Source organism: Scylla paramamosain, chromosome 44 (assembly GCF_035594125.1).
Source record: "Scylla paramamosain isolate STU-SP2022 chromosome 44, ASM3559412v1, whole genome shotgun sequence".
Taxonomy (NCBI): Eukaryota; Metazoa; Arthropoda; class Malacostraca; order Decapoda; family Portunidae; genus Scylla; species Scylla paramamosain.
This window is the reverse complement of record NC_087194.1, coordinates 5,096,731-5,124,045: the sequence shown is the minus strand read 5'-3', so window position 1 is coordinate 5,124,045 and position 27,315 is coordinate 5,096,731. Positions and strand designations below refer to the sequence as shown.

Below are 27,315 nucleotides of genomic sequence, written 5' to 3'. Positions count from 1 at the left end.
AAAGGCCCCCTTCCCAACACAGGTCCATGCAAGAACGATGACCCAAGATGACGATATCCGCAAAACTTTTACTTCCATGAAGGAGGAGGGCAAGCTGCTGAGCTGCCAGTCATCTGTCAAGAAGCTGCTGCAATTCCTGGAGAAGGATGAATTCAAGTCTGGTGATCATGTTGATTTCTTTGAGGTCTGACGGCACAAACAATGAATGTTGTGCTTGGTTCCTGCTGCCAGCGGTGGTCCTTGTGTAATTGTTATCGTAGTACTTAAGTCTGCTTTGAACAACAATACTTCAACGTTATCTGCTTTCCAATTGATATTTATTATATTGTACAGTAACCATTATATCCACATCAGTCTTCTGTTACTCTTGGAACTTGCATTTCAAAATTTTACCTTTCTGGAAATTAAGTAAGAAATAATAATTCATTTTATTGACTTTAATACATGTTCAGTTACATTCAGTAATTATTAGATGCTGCATCATTTCAACAGATGCCAAACAGAGCCCCAACAAATGTGGGTTATATGATAGAATAAATGCACATAAAGTATTATATACAGTATTTAATACAGCAGTGTTCTTAATTCAGTGGATGAGTTCAGTCCATCACTCTGTATTACAGAGGCTTCCATGAAAATAACCCTTCACTTATTTCTCAGAATGTTCCCAGCTTAGAAAATTGTATTCCACTCCAAACAAAATACTGATATTCCACAAGTCATTGGTGGACCAGTGTGTGTGTGTGGTGGACCAGTGTTTGTGTTGGTGACTGTGGTGGACCAGTGTGTGTTGGTGACTGTGTGGTGGACCAGTGTTTGTGTTGGTGACTGTGTGGTGGACCCGTACGTGTGGTGGTGACTGTGGTGGACCCGTGTGTGTGTGTGGTGGTGACTGTGTGGTGGACCCGTGTGTGTGGTGGTGATTGTGTTTGTGGCAGTGACTGTTTGGTGGACCAGTGTTCAGTGTTTGTGGTGGTGATACAGACTTTCATCACACTTAATTCAGAGAAGCAATGAATAATCTGCATATCACTGGACTGGAATTGCAACACACTTTTTAAATGAAGAAAGAATATAGGAACACAAAAAGGTTGCATATATACAGAGGTGTCAGTGCCAAGTATATCTTAGTAAATTAAATTATGAAAGTAGCATTAAACTATGAATTATATAATAGGCCTTGTATCACATTTAGTTTCAACATCACTATTCAAATGTACAAGTCTCCCATTGCAGGTCATTGCATTGCATTAATAAAAAATAAATAAATAAAATAAAATAATAATAATTGACTTGTACATGAAATTAGATATGGAAACAAAGCAGGCATGCCTTGGGTAATTATGCACCATCAGTGGCAGTAATAGCTCCATCACATTCAACTGTTTACTGCTACTACACTGTCTTTTTTGAGGTGGGAGGTGTCTAAAGATCTGTGGTGAAGACTTTTATTCGCATTCTGTTTGACTCATGTCAGTGTCAAGAGGTTTTTATTACATCAAATTTAACAAAGTCATTCATACACAGATGAAGTGACAAGGTGCGCGCTTGTGTGTGTGTGTATTTACCTAGTTGTGGTTTATGGAAGAGGAGTAATCTCATAGTATCCCATCTCTAGATCTATCTAGTTTGGTCTTAAAAAGCACTGACAGTTTCAGCATTTACAATGTCTTCAATGAGTTCATTCCATTTGTTCACACTTCTGGTGAGGACAACTATACTTCTTAATGTCTTCTAGTTAACTTTCTTCAATTTATTGTATTCCCTTGTACTGTGTGTCTAAATTTATAAAACCTTTGTCCACATTTTCCTAAGTTAACTTTCTTCAACTTCTTACTGTGTACCCTTGTACTGTGTGTTTAAATTTATAAAACCTTTCTCCACATTTTCCATACCATTTATCATTCTATAGATGATTATTAAATCTCTCTCTCCTATTTTGAAGGGTAAGAATTTCCAACATTCCTAATCTCTAAAGTCGATTTACTCAACTCTAGAACCATCTTAGTGACTGCTCTTTGTACTCTTTCTAATTTTCTCTTTGTATGAGGAGAAATGTTATAAAATTAGAAAGTACAAAGAGCAGTCTCTAAGATGGTTCTGGAGCTGAGTAAATCAAGCTATGAAGAGAGATTAACAATGGTGGAAATTCCTATCCCTGAAAATTAGTGTGTGTGTGTGTGTGTGTGTGTAGTGTGTGTGTGTGTGTTTGTGTAGTGTGTGTGTGTGTGTTTGTGTAGTGTGTGTGTGTGTGTTTGTGTATGTGTGTGTGTGTGTGTGTGTGTAGTGTGTGTGTGTGTGTGTGTGTAGTGTGTGTGTGTGTGTGTGTGTGTGTGTGTGTGTGTGTGTGTGTGTGTGTGTGTGTGTGTGTGTGTGTGTGTCTTCTCTCTCTCTCTCTCTCTCTCTCTCTCTCCAGAGAATGTCCCACACAGTATGTTTACAAACCAGTTACTCACCACAGCCCTCCACCTCGTATTTGATCCCCTCCCCCCTGTCTCTACAGATCAATAGTATGCTTACAGGACTATTGTACAAGGTTATCTTAGCAACAATAAAATATATATAAGAATCAGCAAGCCCTATTTCATTGTCCTGCAGGAGGAGGAGGAAGAGATACAGGGTCTCCCAGGAGGAAAGCCACTTGCTTACAGGAATGAAAGATCAAGAGTCTAAGAGGTAAATATTCTCTGGTCAAATGCTCTAATGCCATGGTTTAGAAGTTGCAGGACATTTTAATATGGTAATGGTAAGTGGCTGCACAGTTCCATCCTGCAACCTTCAGTTGGTTGCTGTTGCCATATGGAGCTTGTTGTAGCTATTATACATCAAGATTTCGTAAATAAAGATAAAATCAATTATATGGTGTATTGTTGTAGCAATTAATAGCTAATACGTAATAAACTCCATTTGATGACTGATCTAATGGTGATTGCAAGACAGGGCTGTGTGGCCACTTGCCACTGATGTATGTTCACATCTGAATGTCCTGTAATTTATAAACCATGGTGTAAAAAGCATCTGATCAAAGAATATTTTTGACTTCAAATAACTTCTTGATCTTTCATTTGTGTCACTTTGTGACTTTCATCACAGGACACCCTACTTAATTTGCAGCAAAGCTCACATGTAAGATCAGTCAATGCAACACAAAGACAGATGATGATCCAGACACACAGTCCCTTACATGGAGACATCACTTTCTTAGTCAACACACACACCACTGTCACAGGATACTTTCTCAAGACATTCACAATTTCTAAAGTTATGTACATCTGTTAAACAAAACTAACAAATTTAGTAAAATAATTTTGATTAAAGGCACTTCATTAATGTGACAATCCAAAATAATATTCTGCCATTTGATTAATCCACATGATGCAATGTAAATTGCAAGTATTTACACACTTTGAATTAGAAACTTTACAACATGATGTAGAGATGTGTATTCTTTGTCTTAAATTGCTGGAGGAATCAATCATGTACTGACTGCACGCCCTTTGTTACCACGAAAAAGTACTCTCAAGTCCTCAAGATTTGTGTGTGCTGCAGTCAAACCACCCTTTGTTCCCAGGTCCCTTTCCCTTGATTCTGATGAGACAGGTTGTCCTCCAGCCTATCCTGATGGACCCCACCAACCTCACCATTCAATTCTGAGTGACATGTGTGGAACAGTGTTTGATGACAACTAAAGGTCCATTTGTTCTCTCACCACAAATAAACCTCAAATTTCTTGGCTTGAGAACTGTTCATCCTACACACACACACACACACACACAGTCATCCCATTAAGGAACTACTACTCATTGAAGCCAAACAGTCAGAGTAGGGATGCATCACCTGAGACGTTGTATATATTTCTTAGGCTGAGCAAATTAAGCATCATGTTAATCTATTCATAAATACCTTCCACTACCCAGGTAATATCCCACGAGTATTAATAGTTGACATACATACCTTGGCTGTTATGAAAGTAGTATTTACACGATTGTGTGAATGAGTGTGTGTGTGTGTGTGTGTGTGTGTGTGTGTATATATTCTTAAAGATTTCAAAGTCACTAGCCAGCTTCCTCTTATGTAGAAAAAATAAATGAAAAAATAAGTAATAAAAAAGCATAACCTGAAGTTCAATTTCATTCTACAAATTTGTGTTATGAAAAGCTTCTTATCCTCAAATGTGTTGTGTAAGGCATTGTGTCCCGCAGCACTGCCCCACACGGCTGCCTGGCTGTGCTGTTGTCCTGCCACCACCTGGACAACGAAACGCAGTTATGACTAACACTCTGGCAGTTCATAAGCCCCTGGCAGACAGACAAACGATGAGTTTAAACGCTCCAATATTGCACTTAGTATTACAAAGAAAATTATCCCATCTTAAACACTTGACTGGACATCACTGGGCTCAAGCTGCAAGACTGATCACTATGTCATGGACAATAAACAAGGAGGAGATGCCTTCCTGAAGGATGCCTCCAAAGTTGAGAGGCAGCATGTCTCAAAATCCATCAATCACAAGCCACTTTTCTGTGACCTTCTCAAGTTGTTTTGCCACAATGGGGTTTCTGAGACGAACTTTGACCTCCAGCTTGCCGCCCACCATGCGCTTCCTTTCATCCATCAACTGTGGGGAAGAATGGTGATGATTGAAACAGGCCACATGACTTATCAAACTATATATTATACATGGACTAACTGTAGGAGCTGCAGTCTGAAATTAAATAAGGTTTCAGAGTTGGAGAGAATCTATGTGCCATGGAAAGGAATACAGCCAAACTGAACTGCCTCTGCCCAACACACACATACACACCTGTACTTTCACTTCTTCATTCCTATTAAACTCTGGAATTCTCTGCCTGTTTCTTTTTTTCACTTACGATGAATTGAAGAGTATCAGAACATATAAGTAACTAGATTAGCTTGCATTTTGAAATTCTCATTTTTCTTTTTTGGAGATTGGCAATTCAGCAGACACTCCCTCCTTATTTGTTACTGTTACTAGTACATGTGACAATTCCTTTACAAAATACACTTACCTATTTCCACCTATCATTCCAGTGGATGGGAGGTGGAAATAGATAGGCATGTTTCGCACAGGGACTGCCACATGTAGGCCTGACAGTTTCCTGCAGCTTCCCTTATGTTCTTATGTACTAATGTTGCTGCTGCTATTATGGACAGACAATTTACTGTTTATCATCATTATAACACAGGGGTTGGTGCAGGAAGCCATCAGGCATACACATGGCAGTACCTATATTAAACATATCTACCAATTTCCATCTATCATCCACAACCATAAATCTGTCCAATCTTTTAAAGCTCCCTGATGACTCCGCACTAACGACCTGATTACTGAGTCCATTCCATTCATCTACCACTATATTTGAGAACCAATTCCATCCCATCTCTTTTTAAATATAACTTTCCATTCATTATTGACACTGTTTCAGATTCCACCGCAGGACAAGGGTTAGTAAAGTAAGCCAGACACCACACAGGCTTGAGGTGTGTGTGTGTGTGTGTGTGTGTGTGTGTGTGTGTGTGTGTGTGTGTGTGTGTGTGTGTGTGTGTGTGTGTGTGTGTGTGTGTGTGTGTGTGTGTGTGTTTGTTGGGGGGGAGTGAGAACTTGAAGGGAGACACCTTATACTCACATCAAAGGAGTCATGTAGAGTGCACTTGGTCTCCAGTTCCACCAGCGGGACTTTGACCAACCCCAGCACAGTGTCACGATGGAACCAACTCCTGCAATACAACAGTCTCAGCACAATCCACAAACCACAAAAAGCATCACGTAAAAGTTGAAATTAATTTGTCGTTTCATCATGACTTTTTCCAAGGCCACAAAAATGAAAAGCCATGTTCTCAAGAGTGTTTCTCCTATTAATAATGAAATATCACTAATCTGTCACTAAAACAATAAAAATAGTCTTAGAAACCTGTGTCACTTCACTATGACTATTTTCAAAGGGCACAGGGATGATTAGACATGTTCTCAAGACTGTTTCTCCTATTAATAATGTAGAAATCTTGTAAATATCTCACTAAGACCACAAACACACCCTTAAAAACCCGTGCATCTTTAACCAGTCTTCAGAAAGTAGTGAAGGTGTGGGGAGAAGTGGCTTAGAATACAGGCCACAGTCTCACATACCCCTTAGTGAAGACCTGGAACTTGATGGCCTGTCGCTTGAAGACCCTGGCCAGTGCTCGAGACTTGCGGTCAATGCTGAACACGACCTTGTGGTTGTATTCTGGGTTGTTGGTGTCCTTGACGACAACACTTCGGTCCTGAGGTGGGTTGTCCTGGAAGGGGAAGGAAAATGTGCTTTGTACCTCATGATGAAAGCTCAATACAGCAAATGAAGTTTATCTACTGATCTATATACCAGGCTTGTAAACCCACACAGGGTGGCCCAGACAAGGCACCACACACTCAGACATGCATCATTCACACTCTTACCCCCTGGTGGAAAGATAAAGTAGTAGTAGTAGTAGTAGTTTATCTGTAGTAAAAGTAGTAGTAGTAGCAGTTTATCTATATACCAGGCCGGCAATCCCACACAGGGCTGCCCAGACAAGGCACCACACATACATACATCATTCATACTTTTAGCCAATGGTGGAAAGTAGTAGTAGTAGTAGTAGTAGTAGTAGTAGTAGTAGTAGTAGTAGTAGTAGTAGTAGTAGTAGTAGCATAAGTAGTAGTTTATCTATATACTAGGCCAACAATCCCACACAGGGCAGCCCAGACAAAGCACCAAACACTCATACATGCATCATTCACTCTCTTAGCCCCCATAATAATAAATTTCTCCCCAACTATCCATATACTAGGCCAGCAGTCCCACATGGGGCAGCCTAGACAAGGAGACATTCACACACACACACACACACACACACACACACACACACACACACACACACACACACACACACACACACACACACACACACACACACACATCATTCACACTCTTAGCCCCATCAGCCTCTGGTAGAAAGGGGCAGTCTTTGGACCACACTTCATCACCCAGAAGCTTAGGTACACCACAGGTTCAACTACTGTCCTGTACCCTTTAGAGCATCATGGAAATAACAAGGGATTGATCTGAAGGTGTGATATATTGTGAGAACAAATGGGCCGCCCTAAGGAGACAAAGGTCTGCATCACCACCCGCAACATACGGGGTAACAAACCTATAAGGAAGGTAAGAATAAAATCCAAATACCGCAGGACACTCAAATACTGATTTTATGGAATATATCGCGCTTCAGCAGATACCTTGCACCTTAAAAGGGATAGGCTCATTTTGGAAGAAAGAATTTGTGGGTTTAAAATCCCTACAAATCATTAGGTATGGCCACCCTTGTTTTCCTGATAGTGACCCTGACAGTGTGACCAGGTCATGAGCAGCACTACATGTATCCAACAATTACTTCTCATCTGTTTACCAACACAACCAAGTCCTTTCGTAGTTCTCAATAGTCAGACAGAAAATTTTATAAAAGGTATTGAAAGTATAATGCACGTATCCTTACATCCTGCCATCTTTGTTTACTGCAGAGCGCAACACATTCACAATAGCATCAGTGGGAGTTTTCTTGGCAGTGGGAGATATTTCACACAACAGAACTGATATATTAATAAAAAATCATTTAGATTTTTAGAATTAAAATTTATCAGTGTAATGTAATAATGATAATGGCATGCTAAAATGGTTTACTGTAGAATTGGAAGACTGATTTAGCAATACTGGCAGCTGGTGAGTGGCACAGATGCTACAGAGCAACTGTAAACAAGCTGCTGGTGGCAGCACATCAGGCTTTTGTGTGTGTCTCTGAATTCCTTTACCAATCATGTATTGTTGATTGAAGTCCCAAACTAATATGAAAAAAATTGATTCAACACATCATCAATCATTAAAGATGGGGAATACTGGTAAGTTTCATAAGTTTTAAATATACTTTAGAAACCATTTTTCAAATTTCCATATGTGCAAACACTACTAATCTGGCTTTATTATTATTTTGATCAATTTTCACTTAAGATGTGTTGCTACAGTGTAGTATTTAGACAAAGCACTGGGCTGTCCTGGCACTTAGGGAGCAAATTTGGACCATCTTGTCAAGAAAAAAATTATATCTTCGCTGTATAACACAGCACTAATTCTTAAGTCTGATGTGCAGTAGAAATAGCACACTAGACACTAAAAATGCAGTAAATGTGAATAGTTTGTCGTGGTAAAAATCATGATCCTTATTAATATTTCCTATGTAAGAATATGAGCATGACTCACCGCTGGGTAAGGAAACTCCACCCTGACAAAGGTGTCCACCTCCTTAGGATTCTGCACGTTGAAGTTGATTCCTCGGAGAATGTTCACCTCACAGTCTGTGTCATTGATGTCTGTGTTGCATCTAGGGAGAGAGAGAGAGAGAGAGAGAGAGAGAGAGAGAGAGAGAGAGAGAGAGAGAGAGAGAGAGAGAGAGAGAGAGAGAGAGAGAGAGAGAGAGAGAGAGAGAGAGAGAGAGAGAGAGAGAGAGAGAGAGAGAGAGAGAGAGAGAGAGAGAGAGAGAGAGAGAGAGAGAGAGAGAGAGAGAGAGAGAGAGAGAGAGAGAGAGAGAGAGAGAGAGAGAGAGAGAGAGAGAGAGAGAGAGAGAGAGAGAGAGAGAGAGAGAGAGAGAGAGAGAGAGAGAGAGAGAGAGAGAGAGAGAGAGAGAGAGAGAGAGAGAGAGAGAGAGAGAGAGAGAGAGAGAGAGAGAGAGAGAGAGAGAGAGAGAGAGAGAGAGAGAGAGAGAGAGAGAGAGAGAGAGAGAGAGAGAGAGAGAGAGAGAGAGAGAGAGAGAGAGAGAGAGAGAGAGAGAGAGAGAGAGAGAGAGAGAGAGAGAGAGAGAGAGAGAGAGAGAGAGAGAGAGAGAGAGAGATAAATTAGTATTAAAGAATAATACTTGTATGCATGCATGTGTTCAAACAATATATTTACAGAAAAGATGATAATTTGACAAATAAAAGATGGGGAAATGTATCAACTCAATCTCGTAAAAGTGCAATTAGGTGAACACACACACACACACACACACAGGAACAACCCCAACACACACATACACACACTCACTGGATGATGTTGAAGGATCTGTTTTCGTAGTGAAAGCGGGGTGGAGTGCTGCCCCTCTTGAAGGCCGCCCTAACAGCATCCAGGTCCTTCTTGGTGTGTAGAATGAGCTGCTCAAAGCGGTTGGAGCTTGCCACGTCCCCAGTCGCCTTGAAGTGTTCCCGTGTCTCAGCACACATCTGAGGGTTGGAGGGCGTAAAGATGTGAGTTCTGTTGTACTGCACAAAGACACAAACTGAGGTGTGTATTCTGAAGTACTTCTATGCCACACCTCCACTACTTTCCAAAGGCTCTACTAGTTGAAGTGACAGGTTTTTAAGGGTGTTTTTATGGTTCTAGTGAGATTAACAAGATTTTCACACTATTAACAGGAGAAACACTGTTGAGAACCCAGTTAATGATCTCTATAGTCTTGAAAAAAGAGTTGTTGTGAGAAAGCAAAGCATTTCTAAATAGTGATCTGAGATCTAGAAAATAAAAAAATGAAAGTGCAAGGCAGATACCTCCTAAAGCACCATCTGTCTTTATACCAGACCGCCATTCCCAAAGGGTGTCGCAGAGAAAGCACCACACACACACACACACACACACACACACACACACACACACACACACACACACACACACACACACACACACACACACACAAAAGCTACTAGACCTAGCTATTGAAAATTTCTTGACACAGTGGGTTACAGATGACACAAGATTTAGGGAAAATGAAGCACCTTCAAGGCTTGATCTAATTTTCACCAAGGAACAAGAAATAGTAGAAGACCTTTAATACATAAACCCAATAGGAAAAAGTGATCATGTGCTGATTCAGTTCACAGTTATGGATAATAACCTCAGTATGAGGAAAGACGACCACAGAAGAGAATGGCTAAACTACAGCAAGACTAACTTTGGACAACTTAGGAAGTATTTCAGAGAAGTGAATTGAAACATAGTTATTCATAAGGAGAACATAGAGGAAAAGTGGACAGCTTTCCTGGATATTTATAATAAGGAAGTAGAGAAATGAGTACCCAAAAAATCAACAGAGAGCCTTTTCAAAAAAGATTGGTACAACAGGAGATGTGCAACAGCTAGATTGGAGAGAGAAAAGCATGGAACAAGTGGAAGAAAAACAAGAGACTGGACCTGTGGAACAACTATATAAGGAGGAGGAACGAATATGTCAAAACTTGCAGAGATGAGCAGAAAAATTTTGAAAAGAATGTTGTGAATGTTGTAAAGACCAACCAAAATTATTTTATAAATTCATCAATGGAAAATTAAAGAGTAAAGATGAAATAAGCACGGTAAAAGCTGGAGAAGAGACAGTGGAAGACCCAAAGGAGGTGGCTGAAGTGTTTAACAGATACTTCCACTCTGTGTTTACTACGGAAAATTATTTCAGAGGTGAGAGGACAGCATTAGAAAAGGGAACTGACCTAAAGGAGATTTAAAACATCAGTAGAAGAAGTAAAGAATATGTTAGAAGACCTGGATGTAAGGAAAGCAATGGGTCCTGATGGTGTATCAAGTTGGATTTTAAAAGGGTGTAGCTCACAATTAGTCTCAGCGCTGCACAATATAATTAGCACACCCAGGTAAAAGGTAGAGTACCCATAGATTGGAAACAGGCTGATATTACCCCAATTCACAATACCGGAAGTAAAGAAGATCCATTAAATTATAGACCTGTATCCCTCACAAGTGTGGTGGCGAAGATTTGTGAAAAGATCATCAAGAACAGATGGGTGACATACCTAGAAGACAGGGTGATAACAGAGAAACAGTTTGGTTTCAGAAAAGGAAGATCTTGTGTTACAAATTTGATAAGTTTCTACTCAAGAGTAATAGATATAGTGCAAGAGACATGGATGGGCCGACTGCATATACTTAGATCTGAGACAAGCATTTGATAAAGTTTCGCACAGAAGACTAATATGGAAATTGGTAAAAATTGGAGGACTCGCTGGATAACTGTTAAAGTGGATGACTGACTTTTTGACAAACAGAGAAATGAGGACAGTAATTAAAGGCAGCAAGTCGAACTGGAGAATGGTAATAAGTGGAGTCCCGCAAGGTTCGGTACTTGCACCTATTATGTTCACAGTTTATGTAAATGATATGACAGGTGTAGAAAGTTAAGCGAATCTTTTCGCTGATGACGCTAAGATTATGAGGAAAGTAACAAATGAAGAGGACTGCAATGCTTTAAATCAGGACTTAATTAAGATTAATGAATGGTCACTGAGGTGGAACATGGAGTTTAACCCTTTCCTTCCAGCAATCATATATATACGATTGCATCAATGCGTCCGTAGCGACGGCGATCATACCCATAATCAAGAATTTTCGCGCCTCAATTTTGAGCTCCAAGCGCGGTTTCTCGAGTCAGATGGTGTGAGTGGAAGTGTGTGGCATGTTTCCACATATAGTGTTGTCACTAGCTCTGGAAATTTAGCTATTTTCCCTTCCTCCGGGCGACACTTGGCAACCCCAGCGATCCGCCGGGTGGAAAGCACCATGATAAGTGCAAAGAGACATCCTGATAAGAGCGAAGGATCTCAGATCATAACTCACCATGGAGCAGGACAGAACATTGTCTTCGATTTTATAATAAAATGGTAGAAGGTAACTTGTCAGAGAGAGAGAGAGAGAGAGAGAGAGAGAGAGAGAGAGAGAGAGAGAGAGAGAGAGAGAGAGAGAGAGAGAGAGAGAGAGAGAGAGAGAGAGAGAGAGAGAGAGAGAGAGAGAGAGAGAGAGAGAGAGAGAGAGAGAGAGAGAGAGAGAGAGAGAGAGAGAGAGAGAGAGAGAGAGATCAACTAACAGGTTGGCGCATGAAAGCGTGTGTGTTTGTGTGTGTGTGTGTGTGTGTGAGAGAGAGAGAGAGAGAGAGAGAGAGAGAGAGAGAGAGAGAGAGAGAGAGAGAGAGAGAGAGAGAGAGAGAGAGAGAGAGAGAGAGAGAGAGAGAGAGAGAGAGAGAGAGAGAGAGAGAGAGAGAGAGAGAGAGAGAGAGAGAGAGAGAGAGAGAGAGAGAGAGAGAGAGAGAGAGAATGTTATTTGCCTGAAACGATATGAAAAGGGATGAAATCTCTCTCTCTCTCTCTCTCTCTCTCTCTCTCTCTCTCTCTCTCTCTCTCTCTCTCATTGGAAGTGTACAATTTCCCCTCCAAGATGAGAGAGAGAGAGAGAGAGAGAGAGAGAGAGAGAGAGAGAGAGAGAGAGAGAGAGAGAGAGAGAGAGAGAGAGAGAGAGAGAGAGAGAGAGAGAGAGAGAGAGAGAGAGAGAGAGAGAGAGAGAGAGAGAGAGAGAGAGAGAGAGAGAGAGAGAGAGAGAGAGAGAGAGAGAGAGAGAGAGAGAGAGAGAGAGAGAGAGAGAGAGAGAGAGAGAGAGAGAGAGAGAGAGAGAGAGAGAGTGTGTGTGTGCGCGCGCGTGGTGTCATCGCTCTCCGGGCTGTTTCTGGAAGACGGATCATACAGCGGGAGGAGGAGGAATCCTTGATAAGGCATAAACTGAACTTTCAGAGGTCACATCGAGCTACAAAGTACATCATTGTATTCAGAATAACAAAGAGAAAATAATTATTAGTATTCAAACAGTTTTCTGACAATTTCTAGGTTTACCATTTTTAGCCGTCATAGCAAACGGGAAAATAGTTTAAGTGCCAGAAGGAAAGGGCTAATGCTAAAAAATGTAATGTGATGAAGTTTGGAAAAAGTACAAGACCACCACTTGGCAACTATTACTTAGGAAATGAGGAAATCTCTATAAGATCAGAAGAAAAAGACCTAGGAGTAATTATTACTGATAATTTGTCATTTGGGAAGCACATAAACAAAATTATACGAGAAACATAATCTGCTGAGAAACATCAAGATGGCATTCTTCTATATTGATGATGATAAAAAAAAAAAAAAAAAAACAAAGATGATACGTCCGAGATTGGAGTACACAGCATTAGTGTGGTCACCAAGTTTGAAAAAAGGATACAAGAAACTCAGAAAGAATCCAGAAAGCTGCAACTAAAATCCCTGCAAGCTTAAGAGAGATTAGTTATGAGGAAAGGTTGAAGAGGATTGGGCCTGACTACACTAGAAAAAAGGAGGGAAAGAGGTGATATGATAGCAATTATATAGAATATTGGAAGGAATGGAAAAGTTAGACAGAGAAGACCTCATGATACCAGATACGAGAGACACAAGGGGGCATGGAAGAAAACTGAAAAGGAGTGTTTGCAGAAGAGACATCAAGAAACATAGCTTCCCACACAGAAGTATAACAGTGTGGAATGAACTTAAGGATGAGACTGTGTGTGTGTGCAAAAACAATTCATAAATTTAAAGAAAATCTAGATAAAAGTCGATATGGTGATGGGACAGCACGTGCCTAGTGTGGCTCTTGTCCTGTAATTCACAACTAGGTAAAGACACACACACACACACACACACACACACACACACACACACACACACACACACACACACACACACACACACACACACACACACACAAACACACACACACCATTTACACCCTTAACCCCATTGTCCCCTAGTAGAAAGGGACAGTCTTGTGGACCACACTAATATACTCAGGAGCTCAGGCTGCATGCACAGAGATTGTTGGTTTTGTGGCGAGCAAGCGCTGATTGGCACTGACCCACACCAAGAGTTACACCACATCACTGAATGTAAGTGTGCACAGAGGAAGCTGTCTGGAGTGCATTGGCACAGGCAATTTGCTTCAACCAGCTTTCCTGAGTCCCTCACACCATTCTTGCTGGCTTGTCTCATGAGACTGGATGTCTGGCAACATTAATATTTCATTATATTTTCTGGAATTTGATTTTGGCTCATGACTAGTCTTTATCTTCTTTTAGAATAGGCTGTCTGTGCCAGTCACACCATGTCTCTTCTTGATAATGTATCTTGGCTCATCCGTGTGTCCTCAAAAGAATGTTCTTGAGTCTCTCTTTAGGTCACTAAGATGGTAATATTCTCCACACTGTTTTATTTTGCGATTCATTTCATATATTTCTCCTTTTTTTCCTTCCGGTATTTGCATGAATACTCTGGAGCAATATCAGCTCATCACCAGACAATCAGCATGACACATTTACTACAGAACTGGTTGTTGCTGGCTGTTCAAGTGAGAAAACAAGCATTCTCTGTGCCTGCACCGCATAACATGGCTGGCTCACACACTTCTACAGCAAGGTCCTACAGCACACACAATGATAAAATACAACCAAACACTATAAGACCTTTAGGATAGTAAGTCTAAGATACATAAGTACAAGGTGAGTTAATAGTGCACCTTATCCACTCAGCCAGTAACTCATGTGTCCTTCTGTCTGTGTAAACACATGTTTACCTTGATCTGGGCAATGAGGTCTTCCTCCAGCTTGGTGTAGATGAGTGCCACGTCACCACTTGTGCCCTCCGGAGCCACAACACAGTCGTCGGCACTCACCAGCTCGAAGTCTGTGCTGCTACTCTGGGGCATCTTCTCTTGAGGCGGCACAGGCAACTAGAAAAAGGAAGATGCACCTGTGGTCACAAGCATGGCCAGTATTCTGTAACAATTCTGTCCCACATCTCCACTACTTTCAAAAGGCTCCTGTTGAAGCCACACAGGTTTTAAAGGGTGTTTTTAGTTTTAGTGACAAATTACCAAGATTCCTGCATTATTAATAAGAGAAACACTCAAGAACTCAGCTAATATCTCTGTGGTCTTGGAAAATAGTCATGGTGAGAAAGTAAAGTATTTCAAAGAAGAGAGAGGCAAGCAAGGAGAAGGGAGAATGATTTCATAAGAACTACTGCACAGTAAAATATAAGTAAGGAAACAGAGAGAAGGAAGCCTCACTGTGTTCATGTCAACAGGCAGACCGTTGCGCGTGGCTTCAATCAGCTGGTCAAAGCCTTTGCTCATCCTGAGGTACTCCTTGGCTTGCTCTATCTCCCCGCGCTTCTTGGCCTCCAGTGCTGCCTGTTTGAACTGTGTCTGCCGGCGAGTGAGCAGTGTCATCTGCCTCTCCACACGGGACATGGGGGCTTGTCTCACTGCAGAGGGAAGAGTGGCGAACAGTGAGCTCTCATTGTCATGCTATGCCTCAGCCAGCAAAGATGAAAGCAATGATAAAAAGTTGGGTACAGTAAGCCCTGGTACTCATGCTGAAGGTAAAAGGTTGCATACAATAAGTTCTTATTAAGCCACTCCTAAGGCAATGAAGATGCTATACAAAAATGATGATAAAAAGACTGTGTACTATCATGCTATTCCACAGCCAATGAAGATTCTATATGAAAACAATGATAAAAAGGCACCTTTCCTTGATCAGTATGCCCTGGTTGTTAAGCTATTCTGCAACCTGTGAAGATATTACATGAAAACAATGACAGAAAAAGCTACTGCTGTTATGCTGTGCCTCAGCCAATGACGGCACTACATGCACACAATGATAAAATTTTGTGTACTGTCACACTATTCCTTGTACAATAAGCTCTGGCTGTTGTGTTGTGCCTCAGCTAGTGAAGGTATTGCATGAACACAATGATAAAAAGTTGCATCCAGGATGTTCTTGTTGGTATGGTTTGCCTCAGCTGCTGAACATACTGCATGAAAAGAATGGCATGGGATAGCAGTGCAGTGCACATGAAAAGAAACAAAATCAAACTAACCATTCTTAGGAGGAGGTGCAGGTTTGGCATCTGCAGTGGGGGGGCCTGGGGCTGGACGTTGCTGCTTGGGTGGTGGTGGTCCCCCTGTGGTGCCTTCCCCAGCAGCCGAGGCAGGAGTGGCAGCCACGGGAGGCGCAGAGCTTCCCCCAACAGGGATTGGAGCAAAGCCTGAAAGTATTCCATGAGATCAGAGTAAAGACAGAGCCAGCCCTGCCAAGACAAGTCCAGCCCAGCAAAGCATCTCTACTCAACGGTCAACAAAAGATCTTACAAACAAGGAAAAAATATAAGTGTACATGTATAATGAAAGGAAACTAAAAATTATAAGTGTATGTATAATGAAGGGAAGCTAGCAATTCTACCCTCTCGTGTGTGTGTGTGTGTGTGTGTGTGTGTGTGTGTGTGTGTGTGTGTGTGTGTGTGTGTGTGTGTGTGTGTGTGTGTGTGTAGGTCCATCTCAGCAGTACATTACCTCATAGCAATAAGAACCTAAGAAAAATAAGGAAGTAAAGGAACTTGCAACAAGCCATCAGGCCTACACATGGCAGTCCCTGCATGAAACATACTTGCCTCTATCAACCTGTCATCCCAATCCACAAATTTTCTAATCTTTTAAAGCTCCCTAATGACTCAGCACTAAAAACTTGATTGCTGAGTCCAATACATTCATTACATTCATCTACCACTCTATTTGATACAAAGTACAATAGAGGAAACATTCAAAGATGAGAGATTAAACCAAAACATCAGTGACTTGAACCTCATTCCAAAGTGAGAAGAACAGACAATATACAGCAGCCTAGCACTCAGTTCTCAGCCTCTGCCTTACTTACCTGGTGGGGTAGGCAGTTCATCAAAGTCCACTGGTTTTCCCGCCTTGTGTTTCTTGATGGCATCCTCGTACTGCTTCATGATGCGCTGGTTCATGCGTTCCTTGCGGGCGTTCTCTTCAGCCTGGCCAGTGCAACATAGAAAGCACTTAGTAATGGGTGACAAATATTCCTGAATCAATGTGTCACTCAATGGTTTGTTTTGTAATGAAATCATCCCATTATAAATATGTCCCCAGTACCACTTGAAGACCTCCATCAGATCCCCTCTTAATCACCCTTGTTATGTCCCCTGTACCACTTGAAGATCTCCATCAGATCCCCTCTTAATCACCCTTGTTATATCCCCTGTACCACTTGAAGACCTCCATCAGATCCACTCTTAGTCACCCTAGTCATGTTACCTGTACCACTTGAAGACCTCCATCAGATCCACTCTTAATCTACACCTCTCTAAGGAAGTAACAGTGACAGGATGAGGATGAGTGGTGTGCCTTACCCTGGCTTTGTCCCTCTGCTCTGTATACTTGGCCAGTCTCTGCTGCAGGGCCTCCAGTACTGAGGCAGGGCGAGGGGGGTCTCCTGGGGCTGGGGCTACCTCTGCCCTGCCTCCTGCCTCTCTTGCTACCTCTGGTGACTCAGTGCCTGTGGAAGAATTATACACAATACAGCGTGAATCATTTCAACCATTTTGCTCGTCTGTGTATCATCCAGTTCCTAGAGATGCACAACATAACCTAACCTAACCTAACCAACCAAAGCTAACCTAACCTAGTGATGCACAACCTAACCTAACCTAACCTAGTGATGCACAGCCTAACCTAACCAAACGTAATTTAACCTAGTGATGCATAACCTAACCTAATGCAATCAAACTTAGTGACACACAACCTAACCTAACCCTATCTAACTTAACCTAACCTAGTGATGCACAACCTCCACCTGGGATTTCTTTGTATGAATTAAACAGTGGATTGTAAAATGAATGCTACAAATCAACAGCACTTGAATACAAAGATGACTGAATGAAGACCAAAAAACCTCCTGCTTTCTGAGTCTATTACCAAGCCCACAATCCAGTACTCGAAAACAATAACACCACTATTCTACATATCACTATTAGTGTATGTCACTACACCAAGAATAAACACTAGGAGGTGGAAACTAAGCCAGCCACCATGCCTCACCAGCTGTAGGTGTCTACAGGCTACAGTGACAGAAGGGACTCCAAACTGTCTCCATTTAACTCAGGTTTTAAATTACAGTGAGTTTTTATCAAAGTGTGTGTGTTGTCTCAGCTACTCTCCTGTGTTCAATGTTCACAATGGTATATGTAAATGAGGTGGTATCAAAAGCTTCTGAGCAAGTTCCATAGCACACCAACAAGAGGCAGCAAGCAGGGGTGTGTGTGTGTGTGTGTGTGTGTGTGTGTGTGTGTGTGTGTGTGTGTGTGTGTGTGTGTGTGTGTGTGTGTGTGTGTGTGTGTGTGTGTGTGTGTGTGTGTGTGTGTGTGTGTGTGTGTGTGTGTGTGTGTGTGTGTGGTCCAACAACTGCTGTCATTATGTCAACCTCCCTTACCATGACCCATCAACACACATCCTCATCACACACAAACACACACCATTACCACTGCCTGCAAACTGGTGTGTGGGCACGCTGGTCTCACTCAGGGTCTCTCTTGGGGGCGGCTGGGAGGGAGGTGCTTGACCTGGTGGTTTGGGGAGAGTGGTCAAGTCAACAGGCTGCCCATTCTCGGCTGCCTTGAGCATTGGTTCCATTTGTTTCATGATGCGCATGTAGTGTATAGCCTGGTCCTTGTCACCGGCCTTCTTAGCCGCCAGTGCTGCTGTCTTGTACTGTGTGTGGAGCTGTCGGATGGTGGCTGCTGGGCCAGAGGGAGCCAAGGAGGTCGAGGGTGTTCTCCGCAGAGGGGGAGGGGGCTCAGCTGGTTGTGGGGGCTGCCGTGGGGGCGGTGAGGCAGTGTGTGGGTCTTGTGGCTGCAGACACAAAGGTGAATTAATTTACGCTGTGAGAAGGGAAGGTTTAGAGTCAGGTTTGTGTGTGATGGGATAAGCTGATGGCTAAGTATAAATACTGATTAAATACTGATCTTGTGTTTGTGTGGTGCACAAGAAAAGTGTGTCATGATCTGTAAACTGTAAAATATAAATAAATAAATAAATAAATAAATAAATAAATAAATTCAAATGTGAACACCCCTCAAAAAAAATCCATTCCATTACATATGATTCAGTCTGTCCATACCCCACCCATTTATTCCAGTCACTTAACACAATCTTTATGCACCAACTTCTTCCTCTCTGAACTAAAGCGCTCACTTGCCTCCTTCTGGCTGCTGGGGTTGGGCTGTGGCTGTGGGGAGGTGCGACTCTGCTCACTAAAAGCCACACTGTGAGGGATGGACGCTGGGGCCACACCTTTGCTATGGGGTGGGACGGAGGGTGGGTTGTCCTCAGTGGGTTGTGGTGCTGCTGGTGTGGCATCCCTTGGTGTTCTGTCACCACCACGCACCACAACAGGAGGTGGAATCTCATCCTCGTTGATTGGCTTGCCAGCTTTCACACTCTTTTGCATCTGCATTAATGTCTTGAGGCCACGATTGAACCTGCAGGCAGTGAGTGGTGGCACATAACCAAGTTGTTTTTGCCAAGTCATTAGGGAGCTTTAAAAGATTGGACAAAATGTATGGATGGAGATGACAGGTGGAAATAGGCAGGCATGGTTCATACAGGGACTGCCTGATGGCTTCTTGCACCAATCCTTGTGTTCTTGTTTTTTTTTTTTTTTTTTATGTAGGAAGGACACTGGCCAAGGGCAACAAAAATCCAATAAAAAAATATGCCCACTTACTGCTATTACTATTACAAATACTGCTACCAAGTACTACCACTCATATTGTTAGTGCTGAGCTTTGAAAAAAGACAGATAAACTTATGGATGGAAATGAAAGGTGGAAATAGGCAGGCATGTTTCATACAGGGACTGTCATGTGTAGGCCTGAAAACTTCCTGCACCAACCCTTGTGTTCTCAGGTACAGGTATACAGGGACTGTCATGTGTAAGCCTGAAGGCTTCCTGCATTAACCCCTATTTTTTCATGTACAGGAATTGCCATATGTATGCCTGATGGATTCTTGCACCAACCCTTGTGGTCTCATGTTCTACCAATTCCATCATGAACATTTAAAAACAAGCCACAAACCTGCGTACTCTGGAAGACTCCCCGCCAGCCTTTGCCTCTGCCTCTGCTGCTTCATACATGGCTATCCTCTCTGTAATCAGCTCCAGCACACTCTTCCCTGCTGCCATGGGGGCCTGCCTAGGGAGGAAAGGCTCTGGGTTGCGGTAGTCAGACGCTTCTCTGCGTGGTGCTGCTGGTGCTGGTCTGGAGGGGGTTGTCTCTATGCTCTCTCTGGCATCATCCTGACTCAAGGCTGACAGCTCTGCCTGGTGAGGAGAAGATAGGTTTTAGTTTAATATCAAGCACTGGATTTTTTCCTGGTTTTTACTTTCAAAGGAAACACTATATATTTTTTGTGTAGATCTTCACCCATACATCTATATATAGTTTCTTTACACATGGGCATTCCAGATTATGTCTATATACAAACTCTGCCACAAATTTGAGGATACAATTGAATTTATGTCTTTTTTAATATCTGTCAAACTGGTTATAATATATATTCCCATATTTGCAAGAAGGTTTGAAGTCACTCATATGACTCACACAAAGGCAATGGTCAGGCCCTGTCACCTGCATGTGGCTCACCTCCCTCCCTCCCTCTACCTTTTTCTCTCTCTTTTTTTTTTCCTTTTCTTTTTCTTATACAAGAAACCATCATCTTTATCATGCATTGTATGTTCTGTGTGTGTGTGTGTGTGTGTGTGTGTGTGTGTGTGTGTTTTACCTAGTTGTGGTTTATGGGAGGAAAATAATCTCATAGTATCCCATCTCTATATATCTATCCAGTTTGGTCTTAAAAGCATGGACAGTTTCAGCATTGACAGCTTCTTCACTGAGTTCATTCCATTTGTTCACACTTCTGTGAGGAAAACTATACTTCTTGATGTCTCTTCTACAGTTAACTTTCTTCAACTTCTTACTGTGTCCCCTGTGTCATTCTTTGTCCACATTTTCCATAACAATTATCATTCTTTAGATGTTTATTAAATCTCCTCTCTCTCTCCTATTTTCAAGGGTAGGAATTTTCAACATTCTTAATCTCTCTTCATAGGTCACCTTACTTAACTCTGGGATCATCTTAGTGACTGCTCTTTGTATTCTTTCCAATTTTATAATATTCCCCCTTGTATGAGGAGACCACACCACTGCTGCATATTCCAATCTTGGTCTTATCATGGAAATCAACAACTTTTTATCATTCTTTGATCCAAATATGAGAATGCCATTCTTACTCTTTTTAACAAATTCATTGTCTCTCCAGTAATTTTATCAGTGTGTCTGTCCAGAGTCAAATTTTCAGTAACTGTTACTCCCAAGTCTATTTCTTCTTTTGATTTCTTTACCTTCACACCATCCATCCCATAATGATATTGTATTTTCTTCTTACTCTTACCAAATTCCACTACTTTACATTTACTTAAATTGAATTCCATTTGCCAAGATTTACTTAATCTTATTTAAATCATCTTACAGTACCATACAGTCATTTACATTTTCTATACTTCTCATCAGCTTAGCATCATCTGCAAATAAGTTCATATAACTATCTATTTCTTCATTTATTTCGTTCACATATATTACAAACATTATTGGTCCCAACACTGACCCCTGTGGGACACCACTAGTTACTTTCAGCCAAAATGAATTTTGGTCTTGTATTACAGTTCTCATCTACCATCCAGATAATCCTCTATCCACTCCAGCAGTCTTCCTCCAATTTTTCCATAATTTTTTATCTCCCATAGCAATCTTCAGTGTGGTACTTTGTCAAATGCTTTATTCATGTCTAAGTAGACACCATCCACTCATCCGTCTCTCTCCTGCACAATATCAGCTACCCTTGAATAAAAGGACAATAAGTTCATGGAGCATGATCTTTGCCTCCTAGATACAAACTGACAATTTACTAAAACCTGATCTCTTTCCAAGTGTTCCATCCATCTTTCCTTTATTGTTCTTTCACATAGTTTTCCTACAACACAAGTCAAGTACACTGGTCTATAATTAAGTGGGTTTTCCTTATTTCCTCCTTTGAATATTGGTGTGATATTTGCTCTCTTCTAATTTTTTGGTACTCTTCCCTGTGATAGTGATGTCACCACTAGACTGTGAATTTTATAAGCCAGTTGTTCTCTTCTTCTGCAGCTGGTCTCATGTTCATATGGGGTCACTGTTCCTCACTAGTCATGGGACCTCCTCTCCACTCAATCCTCTCTCCCTCAGGTCCTCTCCAATGTGATCTTCCACCTTTTCTTTGGTCTGCCATGTCATCTTCCCTCCACTTCCATATCCAATATCCTTCTGCCGACATACCCTACTTCTCGCCTTTTGATATGACCGAACCATCGCATTCTCCTTTCTTGTACTTTCTTTGTCACCTCCATTACTTTGGCTGTTCCTCTTATAAAACTGTTTCTCACTTTATCCCTCCTTGTCACCCCAAGCATCCACCTTAACATTCTCATCTCAGCAACCTCCAACTTATTCTCCTGTGCTTTCTTTATTGGCCACGTCTCCGCACCATATAACAATGCGGGTCCAACCACTGATTTGAACACTTTCCCCTTTACTCTGGCACTAATTTTTCAGTCATAGAGCACTCCAGTTGTTCTTTTCCAATTCTTCCAATTCAATATTCTGGATATTCCTTAAATATCCAGTTTGATACTCCATCTGGACCAGTTGCTTTATTTACATCAAGTTCTTCCATCATCCTAAGTATTTCCTCATAACTGACTGGGACTGTACTTAGTATATTCCTCACCAATTTATCCCTTCCAGCATCAAACTTCCCTTCCACAATAAATACCGATCTGAAACTGTTGTTTATAACCTCTGCCATGTCCTGTGCATCCTCAAAGATTTTTCCTTCAACTTTCAATCTTAATACACCTTCCTCCTTCATCTTCCCACTAATATATCTAAAGAATAGTTTGCATTCATTTATACACTTATCTATTATATCTCTTTCATAGTTTCTTCTCTCCATTCTTATTAATTCAAAATACTTGTTTCTAACATCAATATATTCCTCTCAGTTTTCCTCTTCTTCCATCTATTCCAAGCATTTGATTTACAATTTCTAGCCTCTTTGCATTTGGTATTGAACCATTCTTTACCCTTTCTACATCTCGCTCCTCCTCCAAGTACAAATTTCTCCACAGCAGAATAGTAGATCCTTATAAATTCATCCCATCTTTACTGAACATCTTCTGCATCTTCAAAGTCTTTCCAGGCCATGGCAACAAAGTACTTTTTTAATTTTTCAAAATCATCTTTACTATATTTAAATCTTTTCACCTTATAATTTTCATCAATGATTAGATTTTAATTTTTCAAATTAAATTCCATCAATACATGATCACTTTTACCTAGAGGGCTATCATAGTGTATAGTTTCAATAATTTCCATGTCCTTGGTAAACAATAAATCAAGTCTTGATGGTTTATCTCTTTCACTAAATCTGGTATCACAATCAACCCACTGAGTCATTAAATTTTCCACCGCCCAGTTTAACAGTCTATTACTCCATGGGTTCTCACTTCCAGTAGTTGTCAGTGTTTCCCAATTTATGTCCTTACAATTAAAATCACCAATAACTATATCACTACTTTCCATCACTATCTTTTCAAGACCTTTTAACAAATCTACCAACATCTCTTCATGCTCTTCTTTTCACTAAGCATTGGTCATAGGTGGCACATACACTCCTACATAATTCATTATCCTTCCATTTCCACTTCTAATCATCACTTGTAGAATTTCAAACTAGTCTTCACTTTTTATTACCTTCTCCACTTTAACACATTTTTTTAGTCAGAATGATCACTCCACCTCCTCCCTTGTCACTTCTATTTTTCATCCATAAATCATATTCATCATCACCAATGTCAGGAGTTCCCCATTCATTTTTCCATTTTGTCTCACATAATACAACAACATCCAGTGCGGTTCTGCTTAACTCATTTAATTCCATTTTAGTTGACATTACTCCATTTAAATTAGTATAACATACCTTGCTTAATGTTTGATGTACCATTTCTTTATTCTCATATCTCTTTCTCTCCAGAAAAATTTCTGTGTGTGTGTGTGTGTGTGTGTGTGTGTTTCCCCTACTCACCAGCAGATCTGGATCATCTTCATCCAAGGCCTCATCATCATCATCATCCCTCATGCAGTTGGACACCATCTTAGCCAGCTGGTCTGGGGACACCACAGCCTTGCCTGCCACACAAACAAGTCAGGCAGTCTTGATTTACAATGGTACAGTTTTAGTCTCTCTCTCTCTCTCTCTCTCTCTCTCTCTCTCTCTCTCTCTCTCTCTCTCTCTCTCTCTCTCTCTCTCTCTCTCTCTCTCTCTCTCTCTCTTTTGCACACACACACACACACACACACACACACACACACACACACACACACAGGCAGACAAACACTTCAAGTCAGAGGAAGTATGGGAAAAAGAATAAATAAATAAATAAATAAATAAATAAAATAGACATAGAGGTCCAGAATTTACCAGTGAAAGGACAAAAAAAAACAAAGGCCTTACTTACGTCATGCCACAAAAATAAGCCAAGACAAGACAAGAACAATCTGGTCAATATAAGAGACAAATGAAATGATTACCTTTTCCCTTTGGACTTTGAGTGCTGCTGCCCCCGGTGAGTGCCAGCAGCTCGGCCTCCAGTGCTGCGTCCCCCTCACCATCACTGGGGCTATCTAGGTCTGGGACATCCATCAGCCCAAGCTGTGGCGACATGTTACACACTGATGTACACAAACTCTAATTATAAATATGCCACATCAAAAACCAATTTTCAGCATAGGTTGGAGCCAGCCTAAGTAAGCACCTACAGTGTGCCCGTCTGTGCTAATGCAATAGTACAGTGAAGTTATAATCTAAGGTATAAAAACATAACTACTGTACCTGTAAGAAAACACATGGAAGGCATACAGTAAATGAAAATAATGGAATAAATCAGAAAAAAAAAAAACCCAGTTAAGGGAATGTACAGAGGCAAGGACTGCCAATGTCATGACCACCAAACAGCGGACACCCCACACTGTTGTAAACTGAGGACTCCTTGCACCAATGATACATGCCTAATTGTTACAGATCATTTAAAAAATATTCATACACAACTGTGGAAAGTTATCCTAGACTCCCATCACATGAAAGACACAGTGAGTTGACATGATCGTTTCTTGGCAAATTTTTTTTTTTTTTTATTCTTCTCAAAACATTAGTTTAAGTCCATGCCTATTGTCTCTCCTTAGCAGCACACACACACAGGAATCATGAGAGCAGTGTGGAATTTTGTAACTATTACCAAGGTGAACTGCACAATTCCTAACACCAGTTTTACTTCCTGCTGTTGCCATATCCTTCTTAATTTAAAAAGATAGTGTCATGCAGAATTCCAGTGCATTATGTAGGTAAACAATGTTCTCTTAATTCATGGAGAGATGTGGTCTTATTTCATGTATAGCAATAACTGCACTTTGTGCTACTTCCATTACAAATCTGTATTCTATCTCTATACCAGGCTGGCAATCCCACACAGGGCAGCCCAGACAAGGCACACACACACACACACACACACACACACACACACACACACACACACACACACACAGTCCTACCCAAAGATTGGTCACTATGAGCTCTGAGCTCTTTCTGTAGGGGAATGGCTGGCTGGGTGACCAGCTGACGACCATAGGTGAATCACACACACACACACACACACACACACACACACACACACACACACATTCAGACTCTGAACCCATCAGCCCCTGGAAAGGAAAAGTCTCATGAACAAACCTACTACACCCCCAGGAGCTTAGACATAGTGGAGGCTAAGATCACTGCTACTGTATTTCCTTCATGTTTTAAGAGGCAACTAAGAGGGGCAGAGCGAGGGGGCTAGGACACACCTCTGTATATCATCCTTCGCAATGAGTAAATGTGAAGAAACCCTACACATGAAGGTCTCTCCTGACATCATTGAGTTCTCACATTACTATCTTTGTGTAGCTTTACTGGGTAATACTTTCATGATAATGCAAGTTACCAATCCCTATGTTTGTTTAAAGGGCCTGCTCTCACACCTACATCCAACACTCAGCTCCCAACACTTGTGCCTTCACGCTACAGCAGCTGACAGGCTTAAGCCAGACACCCATTACTATGACAGAGAGAACTGGTATTTTCAGGGGCAAGGAGACTCCTGGCTGATAAATGGGCCTGGAGAGAGAGAGAGAGAGAGAGAGAGAGAGAGAGAGAGAGAGAGAGAGAGAGAGAGAGAGAGAGAGAGAGAGAGAGAAATATACCACAATAAACATGATAGTACTGCAGGGAAAGTGTCAAGCCATTCCCCGTGAGAATGACTTCACCACACCATACCACCAGACATTCCCAGCTTACCATAGCAAGATTCCCGCCCCTCCTGGCTCGGCGGGGCTTGTCTTCCTTCTTGCCGGAGAACATTTCCCGAACAGAGGTGACCGCTTGGCAGGAATGTGATCAGGTGACGTTTGTTTACCTCGCCCACTTGCCTCCTCCTTCCCTGCGAGTGACTACTGTGACCTCCCTATTGTTCCTCTTCCCCTTCCTCACATTTTCTTGATTCTTCCACGTTATTTGTGCTTATTATTCACTCCATTTATATGGTAATGCCTTATTTGAAACTTTATTCCCTTAGTTGAGATTGCTGGTCGGACGATTGTTGCCTTTTACCAGTACTCACTGACGTGTCCTTCACTGTCTGTCTGGGTCTAATGTTTTCTTCCTCTTTCTCCTTCCTTTTCTTTTCTCTTATTACCCAAAATTTATGCCCTCTTCTTTGTTACTTCAATATATTCACTTTCAACCTTTTCTTTACTTATCAGCAACAACACATGAACCCCGACTTGCGTGGAGAGCTTCTTGATCTTGGCGTATTCCCTTGCTTTACCGATGACCTGAATTAGACTGGAGAAATTTTTGTTGTATTTATTTACAATAAAGGAGGACTCGGTACCGCAATCCCAATAAACGTTATCAATCACACTTTTATACAAAGAAAATTTTGTCTATGGTGATGTCTTCTGTGTGACAAAACCCAGAAACAAACGAAAAAATATTAAATGGTAAATGTAAGAGATTCAGTAGCAGTCTATCTTCTCCACCAATCCTAAAATGGTTTATTTCTCTCCTAAAGAGATAATCAGTGTCTCATGAGTGTTTTCCTAGTGACGATGCAGAATTCTTGTCATCACTAGAACCATGAAAACAACTTTGGAAACCGCAGGAACCTTTGTCTATGAAGTGTTTGGACGTTACTAAGAGGGAGCAGCACTGGCGGTACAAGGCAAGTCATCGCCAAGAAGAGAGGTAAGAGCAGCAAGATCCCCGTAAGGAGAAACAGTAAGAGGAGAGAAAGGAGAAACAAGATTCAGCAACAGGAGATTGAAGAGAAGGCAAAGGGTGAAAGGAGGAAGAGAAGTGAGAG

General features: G+C 41.4%; 2 protein-coding genes across 5 annotated transcripts in view; one reads left to right on the top strand and one right to left on the bottom strand.

The window, feature by feature from the left end:
* LOC135094059 (sepiapterin reductase-like) overlaps positions 1 to 2,576 on the top strand; it is a 31,491-nt gene extending 28,915 nt beyond the window's left edge. For both annotated transcript variants that reach the window (XM_063993804.1, XM_063993805.1), the window contains exon 5: positions 23 to 2,576. In XM_063993804.1, the coding sequence (XP_063849874.1) occupies positions 23 to 190 (168 nt within the window). In that variant the 3' untranslated portion in view covers positions 191 to 2,576. The remainder of the gene's footprint in view (positions 1 to 22) is intronic.
* On the bottom strand, positions 417 to 26,764 carry LOC135094057 (coiled-coil and C2 domain-containing protein 1-like). Of its 3 annotated transcripts, none has more exons than XM_063993801.1 (16): positions 26,250 to 26,764; positions 24,449 to 24,569; positions 23,943 to 24,046; positions 19,841 to 20,085; positions 18,961 to 19,243; positions 18,239 to 18,614; positions 17,117 to 17,262; positions 16,621 to 16,741; positions 15,788 to 15,955; positions 14,973 to 15,169; positions 14,478 to 14,633; positions 9,114 to 9,289; positions 8,295 to 8,415; positions 6,149 to 6,300; positions 5,649 to 5,739; positions 417 to 4,618 (listed from the first exon to the last, which is right to left on the bottom strand). In XM_063993801.1, exons 1-16 carry the CDS (start codon positions 26,310 to 26,312, stop codon positions 4,493 to 4,495), a joined length of 2,646 nt encoding a protein of 881 aa, XP_063849871.1. In that variant the 5' UTR covers positions 26,313 to 26,764; the 3' UTR covers positions 417 to 4,492. The 3 variants fall into 3 exon arrangements, with proteins under 3 accessions (XP_063849871.1, XP_063849872.1, XP_063849873.1); XM_063993802.1 differs by having other exon boundaries at positions 18,245 to 18,614; XM_063993803.1 differs by having other exon boundaries at positions 18,284 to 18,614.
* Between the last annotated feature and the right edge of the window lie 551 nt (positions 26,765 to 27,315).

Coding starts and splice junctions, on each gene's coding strand:
- LOC135094057 (XM_063993801.1), bottom strand. CDS start 26,312: ATGTTCTCCGGCAAGAAGGAAGACAAGCCCCGCCGAGCCAGGAGGGGC. Junction 17,263..18,238: donor GTTTGCAGGCAGTGGTAATG/GTGTGTGTTTGT, acceptor ATTCTTCCACAG/GCACTGAGTCACCAGAGGTA. Junction 15,956..16,620: donor TGAACTGCCTACCCCACCAG/GTAAGTAAGGCA, acceptor GAATACTTTCAG/GCTTTGCTCCAATCCCTGTT.